The sequence below is a fragment of the Liolophura sinensis genome, chromosome 1 (genome assembly GCF_032854445.1).
Source record: "Liolophura sinensis isolate JHLJ2023 chromosome 1, CUHK_Ljap_v2, whole genome shotgun sequence".
NCBI classification, from domain to species: Eukaryota; Metazoa; Mollusca; class Polyplacophora; order Chitonida; family Chitonidae; genus Liolophura; species Liolophura sinensis.
In genome coordinates this window covers 41277073-41297495 of record NC_088295.1, presented here as the reverse complement: position 1 = coordinate 41297495, position 20423 = coordinate 41277073, and the positions used below count along the sequence as shown (strand labels likewise).

At 38.1% G+C, this 20423-nt stretch overlaps 1 protein-coding gene and 1 long non-coding RNA gene across 2 annotated transcripts; one reads left to right on the top strand and one right to left on the bottom strand.

The window, feature by feature from the left end:
- The first annotated feature begins 10517 nt into the window (after nucleotides 1–10517).
- On the top strand, nucleotides 10518–19090 carry LOC135472351 (gamma-glutamyl hydrolase-like). The gene is made up of 9 exons (XM_064751823.1): nucleotides 10518–10715; nucleotides 11691–11802; nucleotides 13278–13328; nucleotides 13780–13864; nucleotides 14746–14887; nucleotides 15512–15618; nucleotides 16091–16184; nucleotides 16817–16951; nucleotides 18325–19090. The coding sequence occupies exons 1-9, from the start codon at nucleotides 10613–10615 to the stop codon at nucleotides 18456–18458; spliced, it is 963 nt and encodes a 320-aa protein (XP_064607893.1). The 5' UTR covers nucleotides 10518–10612; the 3' UTR covers nucleotides 18459–19090.
- Nucleotides 14756–20422, bottom strand: LOC135472361 (uncharacterized). Its single transcript, XR_010444524.1, has 3 exons — nucleotides 19812–20422; nucleotides 15681–15837; nucleotides 14756–14884 (listed from the first exon to the last, which is right to left on the bottom strand). It is a non-coding gene; the product is annotated as an uncharacterized LOC135472361 (long non-coding RNA).
- Between the last annotated feature and the right edge of the window lies 1 nt (nucleotide 20423).

Here is a 20423-nt window from a genome sequence, read left to right as displayed (position 1 = left end):
GGTTGTCCCGAGTCCCTGTCAATGGGTAGGTTACAACACAAACTTATATTTATTTGTTTATTTATTTCAAGAAGGGAACCGGAGTGACCATCTCCTTCTCCGGGTACCTGACAAACCTCCTAATTTAATACCTGCAGCAATATCTGGATTGCAACTCAACACCTCATTGGTCAGGATATGACGATCACATCAGTGTTGTACATGTCTGAACCAATGAGGGCCTCCATAAACTTTAAACACAGCTGACTAATAAGCAGCCCAAACAACAATTCGTTACATCCCCCATCCATTACAACTGCGTATAGTGAGCTGATATAGATAAAAAAAACCTTTTGTGTACTTGAACAGAGCAAACATTGAAAGGATCAGTGGCTCTCATCCAGTCAGTACCGGTATTTTTGCCTTTGGCATACATCACTCCCGCTTTGTTTGGCTTGGAATCTTGAGGCTACCAACGATTGATAGTGGCCTCTGGTCTATCGCTATGCAGTTTAATAGCAAATGAAACGAGAGCAACAAACAGGCTAAAACTGAAACTCAAACGGTAAGCACTAAGTAGCACTCCTAGTTTTGACTTCTAATGTAGATATCAGGGCTTTATTGTGACTGCTTATGAGGACAAAATCGGTGAGAAATGAATCTAACACATCGTGCTGTGTACACGAGAATACATGTGTGTGTTTCATTTACGACGGCGGCCAGCATCATGGACGGAGGAAACCGAGCCCGAGTTTGGCTGTGAGTTTCCCCCAAACTCTGTCCAGTTTCTTCACACCATAGTGTTGGCCACCGTCGTGTAAGTGAAATATAATGTATTCTTGAGTACACCCCACGATATATTAGTTTCATTTCTCTTGAATTCGGCGTAAATAAACCAAATAAATAAATAAACTTTATATTTATTTTATATATTATTTTATTGTGTTCTGAGAGGAGAAATGGTAGGTAAATGTCACAAAGTGTATGCTATTCGAGCTCCTGTCTTGGCTTTTTCATGTTATCTATCACCAGAATTAAAAACATTTCGTCATTCTATACCTGCGTATTATCAGGAGCCTATAATTGGATTTCTGGTAAGATTGTGATAAACAATCAAGCATACAAACAAACAAACAAGCAAAATAACCGCATTAGCGCATGATTTCATGCCTTTGTCATTGATGTACAAATCCCTTAGCACACGATTAATGAGATCGTTTATTTTAATTTGATTTATCTTTTGCGCCCTGCTCAAGAAGGTTTCCCGAAGTCGCCCAGGATCATAGAAAGCAAACTGTGAAAGCAAAGGAGCTGTATGTTTCTGGATGTCATTGCCTTTGTCATTAGTAGATATCCCTTGTATCTGTAACAAAAGAGTGGAGTTTGGGTTTGGTCAGCGCGAAGACTAGTACTCTGCGCATTCATACAAAACTTTCTGTTAGTTCTGGATGCATTGTGGACATAATACAAAAACTGCGAGTAAAATTAGGCTTATTGAACCGGTACTATATTTATTTCGACTTTAAACTGCTTTTTTGTACCAAAAATGTCCACGTGAAAATAAGGCTAATTTCTTGTATACCTTTAAAATTGACGGTAAATATTAGACTATATAACTTCAACTCTTGTAGAAAAGGTCACAGTTCTAAACCAGGATGATGTCCTCTTCGTCTTCGTGTACTGCTGCATGGTGAACGGGAATCCGTCATCTACCATCAACCTGCCGTCAAAGGACCCATTTTACTTGTTACCGTACAACTTTACCTGTCCCAAAGTAATCACTTTATAATTTCTGTCATTAAGAATCAATCGCCATGAAGTCAACGTACTTTAGGTCTAGCCGAATAAAAGATGAACCTATTCACAATAATTTTAGGCTTAAAGACTGAATGCAGCATGTAATATTAAACGCATTGTTATGAATTACGCGCAGCAGTAGTTAGTAATTTGCTTTTGGAGCTATCAAGCCAAACTCTTATATTCTGTAAACTATTGAACTAAATTACTGCTTGTGTTGTAGTGGTTTTATTCCGAGCACTCTCTGTTTTTCAGGTTAAAGGGATGATAAAAATGAGTCAATCTATTGAGTTCAAAAGGGAATCAGATCGGCTCCGTGTTCAGGCCCCATCTTTTCTTTCCGTTCAACTACACATCAAAACAACACGAGTACGGTTTGGACTCTGCAAGTATCAACCAAAATGTAAGACTCCCAATTGCAGTGAAACATTATACGTAAGTTCATGTTGACAACAGTATAACTAGACCGGCTAAATGGTGATTAGCCGATTTTAAATGAAATCAAATGATAACCAGCTTTACAGTGATAAGAATAAAGTTTTTTAATATTGCCACAAAATATACACACTCGTTGTACTTATTGTCCATCGTGACTAATTCCTCTTTCTACCCAATGCTAACTCTAGAACGTTTTGACGTATATATAGAATTGAGTCTTCGAGTAACATTAAACATTTGCCTCTCCGACAATGGAGTAAGTCGTTACTAACCATAACGTTTCATGTACATCCACAACATATTCAGTTGCGTCCTTTTCGCTTGATAACTTCACCATTAAGCCTGAAAAAGGGTGGTAATATTGTGCAATATGTTAGCCCCATCTGGTGATATTGCCCCATCCCTGTGGGTACAAGCCTGGAAGCTAACCAGCTACATGTTACATAATTTAAGTTCACATAACGGCACATAAATTCACCTGTATACGCCACACTCATCATTTTATCAGGGCGGAATTTTGGAGTAATATTCAGCGGAATCGCTAGTGTGGATCAGAAAAGTATTTTGCCTTCCAAAATAATGGATGCATGGCATAAGTGTTCAATTTCCGGCTTTTTTATGTTTAATTTAAATTTTAATTTCCACCTTACAGTTAATATAAATGTGGTTGGAGTTACATGACCGTTACACTTATTGAAGGGGAAACTGTTCTGGCGTTCAAAGATTTCGTGTTTGATACATGTACAATTAAAACAGTACATAACTGGACAAAAGAATTCCATATTACAGCAGTTATCAGTATTTAACTGAACCACATACTTTCTTTCTCATTACTCCATCAGCTACTCAGGGCGAATCAAGTGAGTACTGGTTTTACGTTCAACATGATATTTCAAGTTACACTTGCCTTTAACTATATTAATACGATGAGAAACGTCCTATCGCATCTTAAAATATAGGATCGCGATATACTGCCTGTATTACTTCCTAGTATGACAAAGTTGCTCATGATAAAGGCTGGCGTCCGTGTCAAATGACACTAGATATGACACCATTACTACCCAGTACAGTATATATATATTAACAATGACCCGCCCACTGCTACGTCTGTCGCCTTGTACTCTACTTACGAAGTACGAATATTTCCATCTTCAAAGCTAGGCTTATGTAAGTAACTTCAAGACTGTCTGGCCATATCTTCCTGGCACAGTGTAATAAGATATACTTGTAATATTGGAGAACATTTCCTACGCACAGCCTGTCCTGTCTAAACTTGCTTTTGCTCTCTTGCAATGTATATGCACTGTGTAACGGTTGACCTGGTAAATAAGAATAAAATTTTATTTATTTTTTTTTTACTTGCAGAACAAGAGAACGACTTGGGTGGTTTTAGAGCTATCAGTAAGTGAAAATTCCGTGACTTGCACAAACTATGAACTGACATTGTTTTATGAATATATAAGTTATAAACATTTTTGGACAGCAAACACGCTGAACAACGGTGAATATCTTCAACATTCTGAAATTAATCGTGATATTCTACAGTAATTTTTTTAATAATTCAAAATTCATTTTTAATTTTCCACTCTCTGGCAACAGTATTGTACTTCATTGTCGCAGATGACCAGAATAATAGAAGAATTGTGCATTCATTGTCCTGATCCATTGAATTTTTGTGGAATCCTTTAAGCAGGTGTTGCCTATGGAGCACTCGGTCTCGTCATTGTCATCGTTGTATATTGCTGTCGGCGCTTTCTGCGTCGTAAGATTCGATGCCCGATGCGCCACAAACCCATCCAGGAAGAGACGCAATCAGGGTCACGCATACAGATGACCTCTTCATGTAAGGGAAATTATTCATGATTGCTCGATTTCAAGAAGCTCTGAATACTTTGTTAGCCACGAATCTGATTTAATGTGCATGAATTTCTTTTAAAGCTTAGTTGATTTTCTGTGTTCCTACGTCATGTCAAATATGGCCATAAAGCTAGAATATCAATACTACCGCTGTCCTTTTGAAGGACAATCTACTTTATACTTTCCTTATCCCTCCCCCCCCACCCCCCACCCCCACCCCCACCCCAAACCGTCAAGACGGCTTCAAGGGTTTGAGTTCTATAGTCAACAAATGCATATGCATTCTAAATTTAAAGCTTGTATTACAGAAAGAATAATGTTAAATACAATAACACCTTATCTGGTACCACTATTAACAAAATCTCATCTTTACGTTGTGATCAGGTAGGAACAGCTTGGAGATTGGATCTCTGCTGAAGATGGTCTTAGATCCGGAATCTCAGATGACCATATACAGCCTTCTCATCCATCCAAGCAAAATAGAGACAATGGAAAACGTCGGCAAAGGTAGAGTTAAAGAAAAACAGATTCCAATAACAGTCGGAACTGTCGTATTATGTATTATTACCTGACTGGGACGCTTCCTTGTAAATTCTGTCCGACGATTGGTTCCGTTCTGTCACCTGCTAAAAGACTGCTACTGCTAATAAATGTGTATTTAGTGACCAAAGGGTGACAGTTTCAGCATATAATCTACATACTCCAAAGATTAATTTCAGAAGTGGAGACATATGCATCGCGCCTGTGGTGACCTTGAGAAGTCATTAACATCAGCATCGCGTTTTTCCAGCATTTGTTTCATCGTTAATACTTCACCTTGCCTCGACGTCCGAAAACGGACCTCATGGTCTATAGAAACACTGGCGAATATACCATCCTTAATTCATTAAATCCTCCAAACTTTCCATATATGCCCATAACCACCCCACAAGGTGGATTTTACTCCGGGATGTCCTGATTCCTCTGCCCGTAAACCTGATCACACTCCCATATAAGTGAAGTTTTTGATTACATCATCAAGTACCAATCAGATAAGTAAAGAAACAGATATGTTTAGATTAGAAATGATTTATCCCCTTATTCTGAAAACCAGATCTGCGTTGTCATTAAAATTTCTGAATTATTTGGTTATTCATTATAGGGACCTCTAACATCAAAACATGCATCACTTAACAGACCACTTAAAACTATGCATAAATATACTTTAAATCATTTTTTTTTAGATTTTTGTGAAGAAGGTTATAGGCGCCCAGTGAATGCTGGTATAACTCTTTTTACTTATGGGTAAAAGATATACTTGCATGCCTTTCAACACTCTTCAAAAAATTCTAAATAAATAAATAAAAGTATTTTTACGCATAGTTTTCATTTGCCTGTCCGGTGAACCTTACTTCAAATTTTAACTTTCTTTTGCTTTAATATTATAATAACTTATATCGCACATTTCATTTTTGACGTTTTAGCCATGATATCTCACGAATAAAATGAAATTTGGAATGACCTTTACAATTTATCACTTTTGCAGTTTTAATATGACGATGTTAATTGTCTGCGTTTGCCTGTCGTTACGAATAAAATATTTGTCAACGCCTGTAACAGGTGCGTTTGGATCTGTTTACCGAGGGAGATATAGACCTGACGCTAACCCGCTTCATATTCGAGATGTAGCAATCAAAACTCTAAAAGGTAAGATGACCAAATGGTGTTAATGCATGCCAAAACTGGCACAAATAACTCAGGTAAATGTTCCAAATTATCAGATATTCTTTTGCCAGCCCTCTCAGTAATGATTAATAACTTAAGAACTCTTTTTAACTATATAATATATTTAGCTGTGACTTAGCAGCTCTGGAGCCTTGTGCGCAAAGCGATTCTGGAATTAGCGTTTATTGTATCAGCAGTCAAATCTTTTTTCATCAGAACACTGCGCGTACCCTGAGATCAGTGCCTTCATGGAAGAAGCCATAGTGATGGCGGATTTCCGACACGCCAATGTGCTGACGATAATCGGTGTGTGTGTCCACCCTACCACATACATCCCCACCCTCGTCTTACCCTTCATGGAGCACGGAGATCTACAGAAATACCTGAGGAAATTCAGATATGAGGACGACTTAAAGGACAAGGTAAACGAATTGCTGCACACTTATTAATCACATTTTTTGAGGATTCTGTTGTATAAATTAGATTGTTGTGACATTTCAGTCTGTGTATCAAATAATCTAGTTAATAAAATGCATGTCTGCCTTTCTTTTCCATTTTGCGGAATACTCTGTAGTGTAATTTATCAATGTTCCTATGATTATTAAGATAAGGCCAACATGTTTTCGGTGTTTTGCTTTACCAGTATTTTGTTATTGCAGGTTCCTGAACCATTTCAGCTCATATCCTTCTGTCTACACATCGCCAGAGGAATGACCTATCTGTCAGACATGAAGTTTGTCCACAGAGATCTGGCCGCCAGAAACTGCATGTCAGTGACAGTATACAGTAACAGTATTTTACTGTAATCTACGACAAGGAAAAATACTCTAAATACTTTATAAAATACTACTGCAGAAAAGAAAAGTGGATGCTGTAGCTTTACAGTATCGATTTACCGTCCACTCACGTACAATCATCTTAATTGTTACGTAAGATCCTGTTCCTGCATATTTATTTGGTGTTTGTGCTTTAACAGCACTCTGGCTGCTAAAAATATCGTAAGACGACTGTTAGAGCACCTTGCCTTCTAAGTATATAACTGCGTGAGTGGCTGTAAAGTTACAGTCAGAAGAGAAATATATATCTACAAGAAAATGCATTTTAGCGCAAACTGTTAGTTGTACAAGAAAACACTGTTATTGCACTGTTACATCCGGATCAGGCTACAGTGGAGACAATTTAGCCATTGATCCATTATAATAGCATAATTCAAGCCAATGAAAAAGTTCAAACTCTTTTCCAGATAAATATCAAATATTGCCCTCAGCAAACTTTTTTGATTGAGAAGATTGATCAAACCGCATAATCAAGCAGACCTTTGGAATCTATCTCATATTGTTTCATTTCTGTTTACAGGTTGGACGGAAACATGATGGTTAAAGTAGCAGATTTTGGCCTAGCCAGGGATATTTACTCCAACAGTTACTATCGTCAAGACAAAACAAAATTGCTTCCAATAAAATGGATGGCTTTGGAAAGTCTGCAAGATCGAGTGTTCAGCATATATACTGATGTGGTCAGTGTTTGGATAAGGGATAACTTTCACAAACATTCTACACTTTGTTTAAGCTTATATTTATCCGTTGTAAAACAATATACAGTTCTCTTAATGCAAGGAGAGTGCTATACACGTCTGATGATCTTTACTGCAGTTTGATTGTTGGGTTAACAGTACTCCTGGATAAAGACCTTTGCACTGCCTACATATGTCCCATTTTTTGTCTTTATTTGCGATAATTCCTTATCAACTTATGGAAAGATAAGTGATTGTAGTCTCCTTTTTACCGAGTAAATTAAATAGTTGCGTCAGGTGGGTAGAAAAGGACTGTTTGAAGTTAATGTGTCAATGAAAGTTATTCTGGGTAAATGGAAACAAAACGCCATGACTTTATCTCACTTTCTTACCGCATAGTGGTCGTACGGTGTGACGGTGTGGGAGATCTTCACCCTGGGAAAGGTGCCATACCCCGAGCTGGAGAACATCCAGGTACTTCCGGAACTGGAGAAAGGTCAGAGGGCTTCCCAAACCGGACACTTGCCCTGATGCTGTGTAAGGACAGTTTGGATTAAGGTTTTTGAATTCTTAAATGTTCATTCTGAGAGTCCGTTTATGCCATTCGTCAATATCAAACGAATACTTGTTTGAATCAGAAATAGTTAATCATTTCAGATCGTTTGAATTATTTATGTGAAACAGCGGTGTTATTTTTCTTTCCTGGTAAATATTACCGTTATTTAACCTTTCCTGAACTAAGTCATAAGGGATTCAATAATTATGTAGAATGTCTGCACACAGATCGTGTGCGGCGTGTCCTGATGAAAACCTGAGCTGTTCTGTATCCCAAATGTAGCATTCTTAAATCAAAGCCGCATTACATAGGTGTCACTGAACTCAATCAGTTGATACATACACGTTTCACACACAGTAATCATCAAGATTGCTTAAAGCGATTTTATCGTATAAGATGGTCACTATTTTCACTGGGAATACTTCAGTTTATTTCATTGTATTTCATGGTCAGTTTTCATAGTGTATATACCATTTTGCAATTTTCCATCGAGTACGCCTTTTGCAATTTCCCTTTTAGGCGATTTCATTGTAGAAAATGGCTTCCATTTTTCATCGAGTATATACCCTTTTGCAAGTTTCCTTCTGAAGAGATTTCATCGCAGAATTATTTTTTTATCAAGTATGAGAACAAGTTCATCACCTTGTGCTTTCTACGCTTTTGCAGGTACGAGTTGCTTCTAGACTGCTGGCAGGAAAATCCCAAAAGTCGACCGACCTTTTCGGACATGTGTAAAGTCATTGAACAGTCCCTGGACGGAATGACTGATTATCTGGACCTTGACTTCAGCAAAGATTCACCCAAAACCGTCGACTTGTCCGTCGGAGTTGTCTGTTCGCCGGCAGATTTGACTGAGATCGACGTTAAAGAAATCCATCCTCAAACTAGCTATGCTGACTACAGGGAGACATGGTTCCAGGCTCAAGCAGTTAGGCCTACATAAAACACTGAGCTTTGTAGTCAGTTCCTGGCAAATGTACATGTACATGCAGAACTTACGATTAGTCTAGTTCGCTGACGTATTCCGCGTACCTTGAATGCATTTAGCGCCTTCTGTCGTCAAGGGGAGGGAACCAGCCAAGATTTCAATACATTTTTAGTGTAGGCTTACAAACAGTGTTGTAATGCTTCTCATGATTTTGTTGTATAAGATTGAAACTACTTTTCATGTGCTTCAGACTGTTTCACTGTACGAGATGAGCGCTATTTTTCATCGAGTATACCCCTGTCCAAGTTGTCTTCAGAAGATTTCATTGCCGCATATTTTTGTCGCAGTGCAAAAAAACCTTCAGACGATTTTATTGGGCACAATTTTCCATCGAGTGCAAGTTTCCTTCGGATGATTTCACTGTATGAGATGGCCACTATCTTTGATCGAGTTTCTCTCGATTATATTGATATATTGATATATATTGATACATTGATGTCAACTCTAATACAATGCCCATGGGAGTGTAAAATGCGATGGCTATTCGCCATTTCCATCAGAGTACCCTTAGTATGGCGAGTATATATCGGCTAGAACACGCACATATAGGTTAAAGGGACTATACCGGAGATTTCGATACGCGCAAATCTTATCGAATTTTGCTGTTGTTTTTGACTAGCCCAAACCACTGCCTTTCACAAAATATCAGCCTTGTGTATGCCTTAGGATGCCTGTCATAATCGGTAAAAGGGTTCCTTAAATTTATAAAGAGCGTCGCATTTTTTCAAACGTTAGAATATTTTTAAAACTGTAAATAGTACAGGTAAGAGTCTGATATTTACTGAAATACATTAATTTGAGCCATTCTCAGTAAATGCAGACTTGATTAGCAAATATGGATTTTTTGTCAAAACATATCCGGTATAGCCGCTTTCATATTAGCAGGTAGCATTTTGTGTAAATATTTTACACAAATATATGTCTTGTATATATGTATTTATTGGTGACAACTCTACTGGAATAGTGAGTGTAAAACATACGGGTTATGCATGATTCTCATCAGAGTACCCTTATTACAATGTAATACCTAGGCAAAAATAACTTTCTGTTTAAACCTATTCTTTTACGCACTTTATTAACGGTTCAGTCTTTATAGTTTAACTGCAGGATGGAGCATTTCTTGTGGAGAGGAATCATTTCCTTGAAGTTATGAGAGTGATCAAACCTACAATATACATAGGTTCATATATTAGGTATTTAATGTGCATAATAAATAATCGTTCAAATGAAATGCTATATATGCTTGAATACCTGTTATTAGTTTCGGAGCTTATTTTCAAAGATGCATACTCTTGATTTCGTTTTCGGATCTATTTTTCCACAGGAGTATCTTTCTTCTTTCGGTTAAGTTTGATCGTACTCATTCTCTTTAAACTTCCTGGTATCGGGAAGAGCACATGCTATATAGGGTGAGAGTTGTCTTGTGTAGCCTATACTGGTCCGATGGGTGTTTACCTAATTACCAGAGTTGATCTTCCTGTTTGAAGAGGAAACCTTCAAATTCAAATCAGCGATACCATCCACGATTTTTTGTTTTTTTGTTGCAATCATAGACATGTCCTTCATTTCTAGCTTGTGTGACCTATTTTTGGTGACACCAATCCAATTATAGCCATATGTATAGCGCAGTGTGTATATATCTTTACACCAGTCACGTGCAGCGGTTCTCTGTTATATATGAAAGAAGTACGGGTATGCAGTCTACATATTGAGTGATAATTCGACGAGTCCTTCTCTCCTGCAGTTTTTGTACAGAGCTATACAAAGCACGGAGTACATTATGCAGTGGCTCTACGCCTTATATATCGCCACTGTTAATGCATTGATAGTACCGTCGATTGACAATGAGATTCTCCCTGTGGTAAATAACAAGCCTGTCATAGGTAAGTTTGTAAATACATGTATGTATATTACATATAAATGCACCCTTGGCATCGTAGTTAGACAATAAGGTTCCCTACGTTGTAAATAACAATCCTGTTATGGGCAAGTTTATAATCGCCATTTCTCAGTGATTAAAGACTGCACGTTTAGATCATCGCAACTCCACATCCAGCATCCATGTGTACAAAAACTGTGATAAAATCAAGAGAATTTCATTGTGCTATAGTTCTTCCGTTGAATATGACGTTAGTTCGACCAGTCTATATAGGTTTCTATTTTGATATGTATTTTAAATATGACGAAGTCATGTCTCTCTCCGAGTTTAATCTCCTCTCGCACCAGAAATAATTTCTCCTCCTCTGGCCTTCTCTCCATATTTGCTTCTTGGTAACTTCTGGGAGTTATACACCTGCTAAGATAACAATCAGGTCCCACCTTCCACTTTTGTCCTTTGCTCTATCTCTTTTAACTAATGGTAGCCCATGTCCACCAGTAAGCAGGCCTGTTCCAACCTGTGCAGATTACGTTCTAGCTCCTCTTTGCAGTGTCTTTGTCGCTTGGAATGTTAAACAACTATCTAGTGCAGAATCATTAAAGCATGGAATTGTCTAAATCGGGCAACCATTTTACGTTACGACCGACATTTCACTGGCAATTTGAGGGCGTTCGGGCACGCCTGGCGTTCTTTCCAAGCTTCAATGTACGAATCAAGCAAAAGATTACCAATTTGAAACTTCGCATGTCCATGACCTTGACTGTTGAATCAGTTTGTTCAGGAGCTGAAATGTGTTGTCTCTTTTTTCTCAGTACATGTATCCTACACAAAATTTATGTTTTACTTATAGTAGTGTTTTACTTTAAGATACCTGTAAAAGCACAACGCATATCACTGGCTAGATGTTATATTCAGGTAAATACACTTTGTTCTCCATCTGACTGAACGGACGATACAATTACAGTGTTCTTCTTTGAAGGTGTTCTTGCACATGAAACTGCTGGGCCGTACATGATGTATGGAGACAGCCTAATATATTCTGAGTATGTAGAATTTCTGCACACCGGGGGTGCCAGGGTTGTCCCTATCAGGTGAGTACTATTCAGGTTCAGTCCCGATAACATAAGTGAACTTGCAACTAAACCCAAACTATACCATTACAACAATTCATGGTTTGCATGTCATAGCTGCTTTCAGCCAATCATCAGCACACCCTTTGGTCACGTGACTTAAGAACTGGAGGTGAGTAATCAGCATGTGTCTAGGCTTCAAATATAATAGTTTCAGTCCTATAGTACTTTAAACTATGAATCGGCAAACATTAGTATATCGCCCAGTTGGCTTCATGTTATTTAATTATGATCTATTAATTATGAAATATATCAGAATGCCTCGCTTTGGGCTGATTGATTGATTGTGTTTTACTGCTACCAACAACTATATTCCATAAGTCACCATAGCAAAACTTGAAACCTGATTTGATTTGAATGTGGTCGTGAAACCAGCTCGATGTAGTCGGTCCTGATGTACGGGTCATAGTCCGCCTAATGGCGTTATATTTGCTCTAAAATAATACTAGTGGCAATTATTATAATTATTACATAATTATGAACTATGCCGTTTTTTTCACAATTTCCTGGATGGACTGTGGAACATCATATATTAAATGTAGCGGTTATACTGATTTTGAGTCATGACTTACCTACCAGTAACCAGACGGGCAATATCCCAAAACAGTCATGTGGCCAATAATTATCTGAGCACTTTGAGACAAATTGGTTAAATATTATAAGACAAGGCCAATGGTCCCGCTGCATGCTGTAATTTGTAAAATCCCCGCAACATTAATTCCAGCTGAACAGAGCAAATGAAGCAGCCAAATAAATCGGCTTTCCGATTGTCGAACTCCTACGTGTAAGAAGAACTGGTACAGAGTACAAAAGAAAACATTGCACAACGTGTCACACTCAACAGGAAAGGCTATATTTCGCGAATTATATCTACTGTGTCATGCACATCAATCGGAAAACTTTTTTTTCAGATTTCGTATTTCGTATTGCAGGTCCATATGGATGTCACCTATGTTCCCGTTTAAACTGGGCCTTTTTTATCAAATTTCTGCTTACCACGGCAACTGTTTTTAGAAACGGCAAGTTTGAATGATATTAACGCAATAGTGTTCAAACAGGTTTAGAGTGAATTAGGCTGACTGTTTGGATCAAATTTTGGTATCCATGGCAACAGGGTGAACATAACCAGCTTCAGTCATGTTAACACAATAAAAATCATGCGGTTTCACACGGGGATTTTTGGTATCCAGGGTCATATGGAGACAAGGTACTTTCTACTTAAATTAGGTCTTAGCCGATCAGATTTCTTATTATTAACGCAACAAACTAAAAACAAAATACTATTTTCCGAGTTTCAAACATATATGTACAAAGTTGTGAATATCCGCCGATGGTGTTGTGTGTCACAGTCACCTGCGCTATATATCTGGCAGAGTATTTCCTAACGTCTTAGAAGTAAGCAAATAAATAAACACTCTTACATTAATATTTTTCAGAATTAATGAGTCAATGGAATATTATGAGACGTTATTCAAGTCCATCAATGGGTAAGCACTGGTCAGTGGCGTACCACACAGCAAGGCCTTCTTCGCTTGTAGTAATGTTCTTGTGGGATCTATATATGTATACACATATATATTGAACATACTGACGCAAGGAATGGGAACTTTTTCCTTGCCCTTTATGCAGACCCGCTTTCTGAAAACATTTCTTCATCAGCAAGTGGTTTTTAGAAATATTCTAAAGATAATGTTCTGTATAGAAGGAGATAACAAATAACAAGTTGCAATATTCTCTTAAAATCCTTCTGTCTCAATTCTTTGTATATGGAGGTACATTTCATATATTTTAATGAATTCTCAAGGAAGACTGAGGAGAACAGGGATATCTTCGTATGAAATAGCTTATTCTGAACCTTCTACTACATGAACTGCAGTGGTTTAACAAGACATGTTGGCCTCCAGTTGATAAGGTACGATCTGTTATTTTGTTTCGCAGCGTTCTCTTTCCTGGAGGATCCTTATCGCTGACGACATCAAGCTATGCAAAAGCCGGAAAAATCATGTTTGATTTAGCAATGCAGGTAAAATTACCCTAGGGATATTCTTTCAATTTTGATTTACTGATTTCACTGGTGTTTAATGCTCTACTAAAATGTGAGGTCAGGTTCAAGGTTAATTGAAGGAGCCGAAATGCCCCAAATAAGCCACACCCCTTTGCCAGGTACTTGACAAACTATCAGAATTAATATCGAGGTACAAGAAGGTAGAGTTTATTCAAGCAGCGGAACGCATTGGTCAAGGAGAAGAGAGCGTTTTAGATGTCAGAGGATCCATTTTCAATTTTGGTTTTTGTTAGTTGATTGTTATTTATTTGATTAGCGTTTTACGCCGTACTAAAGAATATTTTACTTATACCCACGCGGCCAGCATTATGTTGGGAGCAAATCGGGCAGAGCCCGGGGAAAACCCACAACCATCCGCAGGTTGCTGTTAGGCCTTCCCACGTACGGCCGGAGAGGAAGCCAGCGACCCCATTGCTGAGAGGTTTCTGGGTCATTGCGCCTCGCTGGCGTGCTAACACCCTAGTATCTCGTCCTATGTCGTGTCCTTGATTTAATTTTCCTCTCCCAAAATAACGATACGTTTTGTTTGCAAAGATGCTAAACCACATGTTTGTATTTTCAAAGTTGTCCATTCATTAGATCAGTCTTCGACTCTTCGACGTATTGAATAATGACAGCTTTCGAAGCATCATTTTTGTCTTTTAATATGTGTAAAAGATTCGTCAGGTTCCCTCACCCGCCATTTGCGGGTCTCAAAGTAATAGAGGTACTGTGTATATAGTTAAGCATAACTTACTCCACAAATTATATGTTTCGATGTGTATATATGCCAATGCTTGTTGAATAAACAGTATACAAGACTTCTCTGTCTCAACCTCTTCCTTTTCTACGTTTCATAGGCTAACAAGAATGGCGACTACTTTCCTGTTTGGGGAACATGCCTGGGGTTTCAGTTTCTGTCATTCTTGGTTGCGGAAAAAAATCTCCTGACGACGACTAATGCAGCAAATCTGCCTCTACCCCTCGATCTGCTTACTCCTGGTAATAAAGAGAGATTTGTATACATAAAAAATGATTTAGCATATTAGTTTATATTAACAAGATAAAATAATTGGCTCGTGGAAAATAAGCACATTTGTACGCTGTATTAATTTATAACACAGAGTGATGTAAATAGTAATAATACTATAAGCTGCTCAGTTTTGGGTGCAATACCTTTTCTGGACATAAGGAATATGCAAATTTACGCTGAATTTTGATATCGACACCTCGGGCTTTACAAAACTGTGCTGTAGCATGGATTAAGATTATAAGGTTCCCAAGGTTCCCGAGGTTCCCTGTGCAGTGGCGACTGAGGCTCATTGCAACGTAGCTTGGCCATTCTCTTATACTGTTCATGTAGTACCTGCATGACATTGCTCAAAAATCGCCATTGTTTACTGCAGAGGCAGACGTGAACATCTTACTGCACAGCTTGGACCTGACTTATTTTACGCCGAGACTCCTCATTTATGTCACTTTTAAAGGAATGGTGAATCCTAATTCCTTATGTAATTTCTTGAAATATGTTATAGGGTCTTTCATACATCTGGCAAAATGAAGTTTCTTCTATGCGATGATTATCAATGTTGTCTACTGATTAGAAACATGACATGGTTGTTATAGCTTACAGGGACAGTCAAATATACGGAAAGGCCGCGTCAGATGTGATTGAGATATTACAACAGGAGAATGTGACAGACAATGACCACCATTACGGCCTCACCCCTGAGGTGAGATTTTAACAGGAAAGACTTAAGAAGCTGGATAAGGCATGAAACCTTTGATCTCATACCTTGTTAACGTGATACTCGAGTTTCGACCGGAGTTTAAACTTTAAAACTGTTGAACAATCTTGACAATTCTTTTTTTTTCTTTCGCTCAGCACAATGGTCTGCCCCGGTCTTGTGCTCTGGGCTGGATGTTGTGTTATAGGTGGTCTCCGGCAAGCACTACAGTAAAGCAACAATAAAGATACTAGTATATGTAAATTAAGAGCGGCTGCTATTGATGGCAATATCACCATGATGTTACCAAAACATGTTGAAAGAAAAAATCGAAAAGTTATAGAATGACAAAATTGCCTGCTAAATTTGGCATATACACAGACAAGGATTTTCACAATGAAAAACTAACTCATTGCCAAGTTACATTTACAAGCCATTACAATACAGACAGGTTGCTTTCATTTCTGTATTTTCACAGGTTTTCGCTGAGAATCAGAAACTGGCAGATTTCTTTAAGGTACTGTCGACTAATCGAGACCGAGATGGCAAGATTTTCGTGTCCACAATTGAAGGTAGATTGACAAGGGTTATTCGTTGCTGATTGTGCATTTTCGGATCCGATGATCTCTGGCAATCCTTTGGTCATCTGAGAGATTAACTCTTCAGCGATATGCGTTAAAATGAAGTGAAGGTGCTGGTCGTTGCCGAGTGATTAAAGTAAAGTAAATTAAGAAAAGTTTATTTCTGAAAACGTACAGCTTATTGGATAGCAACTATTGAATGCGTTATACAACTGCTGAAAAGCAGTAGCATGTGTTTTATAATAACACTACATGAGTGAGATTTACATATACTTCTGAGAAACAAGAGAACATATTTCTATTTCAATCGCTGGGTCACAAGAATCGAGAGTTCATACATGGGGCGTGTAAGTTGTTACTTCGCTAAGCAGTTATAGAATAATTCCATACATGAAGTAAACCAAAAGTGGCCAGATTTCACATGTAATATACGTTAACAATTTGCCAAGTATCACATTGTCGTCACTGTTCTGGTTAACTCTGTAAGCCGTTTATTATATAAAAAAAATGCCTGATGGATAAAGGATCATTAATCACTAAGGTTTTTTGTGTATTGCAATATAAGATTGAGTGACAGTTCAGCTTTCTTATCTTAGTGGAGGTATGCCTTTATGTTGTTATAGGAAAACAGTACCCCGTGTGGGGCGTGCAGTTCCACCCAGAGCAGTCCTATAACTGGAATCCGGAATTTAACTGGATTCATACGAGCAATGCTGTGAAAGTCACTCAATACTTCGCCAGTTTCTTCGTGGACAGAGGTATATGTGAACAGAAGTGACATATAACATCAACTTTGTCCTGCTATGTTTCAGTTGTATGACTATTGGCCTACAATCAAATATTAAAAGAGAAGAAAACTTAAAAACATGACACTATAGGCTGAAAAGAGCACATTTTTTTCTATCTGGTGGTGCCTGCTGCATAATTTTGCAATTTTTCCTCGCCATACACGTAAAGCCTGAAAACGGCAAAGCTGGCATCAATCGCTGAGTCCATCGCGTCCTCCATCTTGAACACCCTGTAATTTATGCTGGGGGGGTGTTGCCTGTCAGCCAATGAGAGGCCGGCTTGTTCGTGTAAACTCGGAACCTACGTCCAAGATTCCGGTTTCCCGATCATCAAGCGGAAAATGAACTGTACTGTTCGCTACCTTCTGGGAAGAAGAGTTCTACCGGAAATGTACGAACTGCACATTGGCGGTTTCCGACGGCAATTTTCCTCCTAACACAGAAGACTTCAGGCCTAGTTCTTAGGCAAAATGGAGTGGCCCATAGCAAATTTTGGCGCTGACTTTATTTATAATATATCAACTGGAGGTACATATTAGAATTTGTACTCGGCATGCAAATGCGATGAAATGCATACTCTTTTCAATGGTATTTGATTGATATTTAAATTTTCTTCTCCTTTAAATCTTACCGCGTTATAAATCAGTGTACCAAGCATTCGATCTTGAGAGCGTATATAGTAACTAAATCCAGTGATTTAGCTATTTTCGCATATCGACCCATTCTTGTTATATACCAAGAATCCTGCAGTCACAGAATTCTGTTATGTGTTTTGCTTTATCCTATATTAATGCGTGTTTTTATTGTTTCTTTCTTTTTTTTTGTTTATCTTTTTTATTATCTTTGGAGTTCTTTCATTTTCTTACACAAAGCCTAACATTAATCCAGGACCTATACTGGGATGTTTCTGTACATACTAGTATATATATCGAACTACAATATGTATCCCGTCCCAGTTGTTTTCATACAGTTAATAGATCTAAAATTAAATATATAACAAATAAAAGTAAATTGCTGCTATTAAAGCATTTGCACGAACAGTTAGAATAACTGAGATAAATTGACAAGAGGCCTGATTTTATGCAAGTTATATACGCTGTGGCCAACTGTTTCCAACCGTCACGCTCTCGCTGGTGCTCTGGTTATGCATCATATGCGCAGTTGTAATCTTTTATAATATCTGGTGGTGATTCTTAAGTCTGCATGTGTAAATTTTAACGTTTCATAGCATTCAGATTTTTGTTTTTTCTTTTTTGCAATTTGAAATGCAGGGGATTTTAATTCCCCAATATTAGATATAACACACTATTTTGACAAACATATGTTTTGATTTTTCTTTTCAGCACGAAGGAACAGCCATTCATTTCCGAATCAAGAATCCGCTCTTTCCGCCATGATTGAAAGTTATTCCAGATTTTATCTCCAATCACTTGATCCCTTTGAGTCAATATACGTGTTTAACTGTACAAAATCATAAAATGAATTCAGCAGAAGACTTAATTCATTCTGGTTTTATGCAATTTCATTAACGTTGCATGTACATGTCAAACATCACCTCAGTCATTTTCAAATGTATAAATAAAAGCTATTAGCAGCATGCATGCAGAACAGTGTATTTGTTTTCGTTTATTTCCGTTGAAATATATATATGGTGCTTTCACAAACATAGCCGGTTTCCTAACAAAGTAAATACATATGTACATGAAAGTTTTAAGCAGGAAAAGGTTGTCACTGACGACATGCTGCGCCACATGTCCATTATATGTCTGTGTATGTAGGCCCTTTACAGTGCAACTACATGTATATACTAATATGATCATTCTTTTCTACACTCCAAACATCTACAAAAAATGTTCCGAGGGTAGCTTTCTGGTAATAACAATGATATCTCAATACCCACTGTAAAGCAATGAAGTATTGAAGTATTCAGAAAAAGACAAATAAAAAATACTACAGTCTCTGTGGAGGGTATTATTTTGTATATTACAAGCGTAACTGTTTGCCCATCATTATTGATTATGACTATTAATGCTAAAGCAACCAGTACTTCAACTTTTTATACAGGCATATTGTAGGCCTAATAGGAAGGTCACTGCCCGTACAACAAGGTAAATTGAAAACAGTGCATTATGATTCCCTACAGCTGTAAATTCCGAACCAACGACCTCAGAATCTTTACTGTACGTCTGTGACGACTTATTATGCTGGACAATTCTGTAAGACGGATTGGAAGCTAGAGAACACGTGATCTCCCAACGTTATTGCATAGGAAAATGCCTATTTTCGAATCCGTTGTATTTATATAATTTTCAGCTTTCCAGATAGTCTGAGTATTTCTGTAAAGCTTTCGTGATGCTATTTTTTTTACAACTAGGCCTTACTGGTCGCTAGCGAAGTAACAAAATGTGACCTTTTCCCCCAATACTTTAACACTGGGCGGCCATTTTGCTTTCGACACGATAGGGTGGTCACGTGACCTCCAACTTCCGAATCGTCTTACAGAATACTTTCCTCTCTTGCTCACGATAATTGTTACTCCTTGAACAAATCTCAAATACCGGTACTGAACATGTGGACTATATTAACTACCACTTTAAAAGTCCACCTTCAGAATCGCTGTTTTCTCTGAAATTTTGTATTGCATGTATTCTACATTGTCATGCTTTTTGGCCATTCTCAAGAAACATCATCATTAATTTACACATAGTTGACAGGACTTGTGATACTGTGATTCACAAGTGTCACCCCTAGCTGACAGCCTCGGCCCTAAACCAATGGTAAAACCATATCGGTAAGTTACCCTACTCGAGAGCCTCCTCACCAAACTTACCAAAAACCTCAATCCAGTTTCAAGAAGTTGAGGCAGTAACTTGTGATGCGATGCACTGCAGATATGGATGATATCTCAGGAGTCAGGCAGCGAAAACTGTCGCTGGGCATGGCAGACGTCACGGCAGATCATCATCTTCACACCTTGTGCGCGTACTTGCACAGTCTGCCCACAAACTAGGACGAGTTTGTTTTGTCTGACATGTTCGACCCCGCCGAACCTCTGTCCTCTCTGGAGTACAACATTCGGCCTTTTCCGCCAAATCTCAATCGCAACATCTCGGCATTTCCCGTCTGGGCTGGAATGGCCAAACTGTCATGGTTCTCTTCTGGGTAACCTCCAACTTCCGACCCGTCTTACAGAATCTGTATATGTACCGGTATATATGTGGCAGGTCGATGTACATACACTGTATGTAGGCCTTACATTCTGTCCACGTTAAATTTCTGTCTCACAACTAAGGTATTATGGTGATTAAGTATACTATGACATGATTAAGTATACTATCACATACGTAATGACAATCCTACAGAGCTAAACTGATGCATGTTTTAAGAAATACAGCGAAAGGCCTACCTTACTCAGGTACATTCATGGACACTATAACATCAT

Excerpts from the sequence above, each read along its gene's own strand:
- LOC135472351 (XM_064751823.1), top strand. The coding sequence starts at position 10,613 with ATGCAGTGGCTCTACGCCTTATATATCGCCACTGTTAATGCATTGATA. Across the intron at positions 11,803-13,277 it reads GCCAGGGTTGTCCCTATCAG|AATTAATGAGTCAATGGAAT; the intron begins GTGAGTACTATT and ends AATATTTTTCAG. Across the intron at positions 14,888-15,511 it reads CCTCGATCTGCTTACTCCTG|CTTACAGGGACAGTCAAATA; the intron begins GTAATAAAGAGA and ends TGGTTGTTATAG.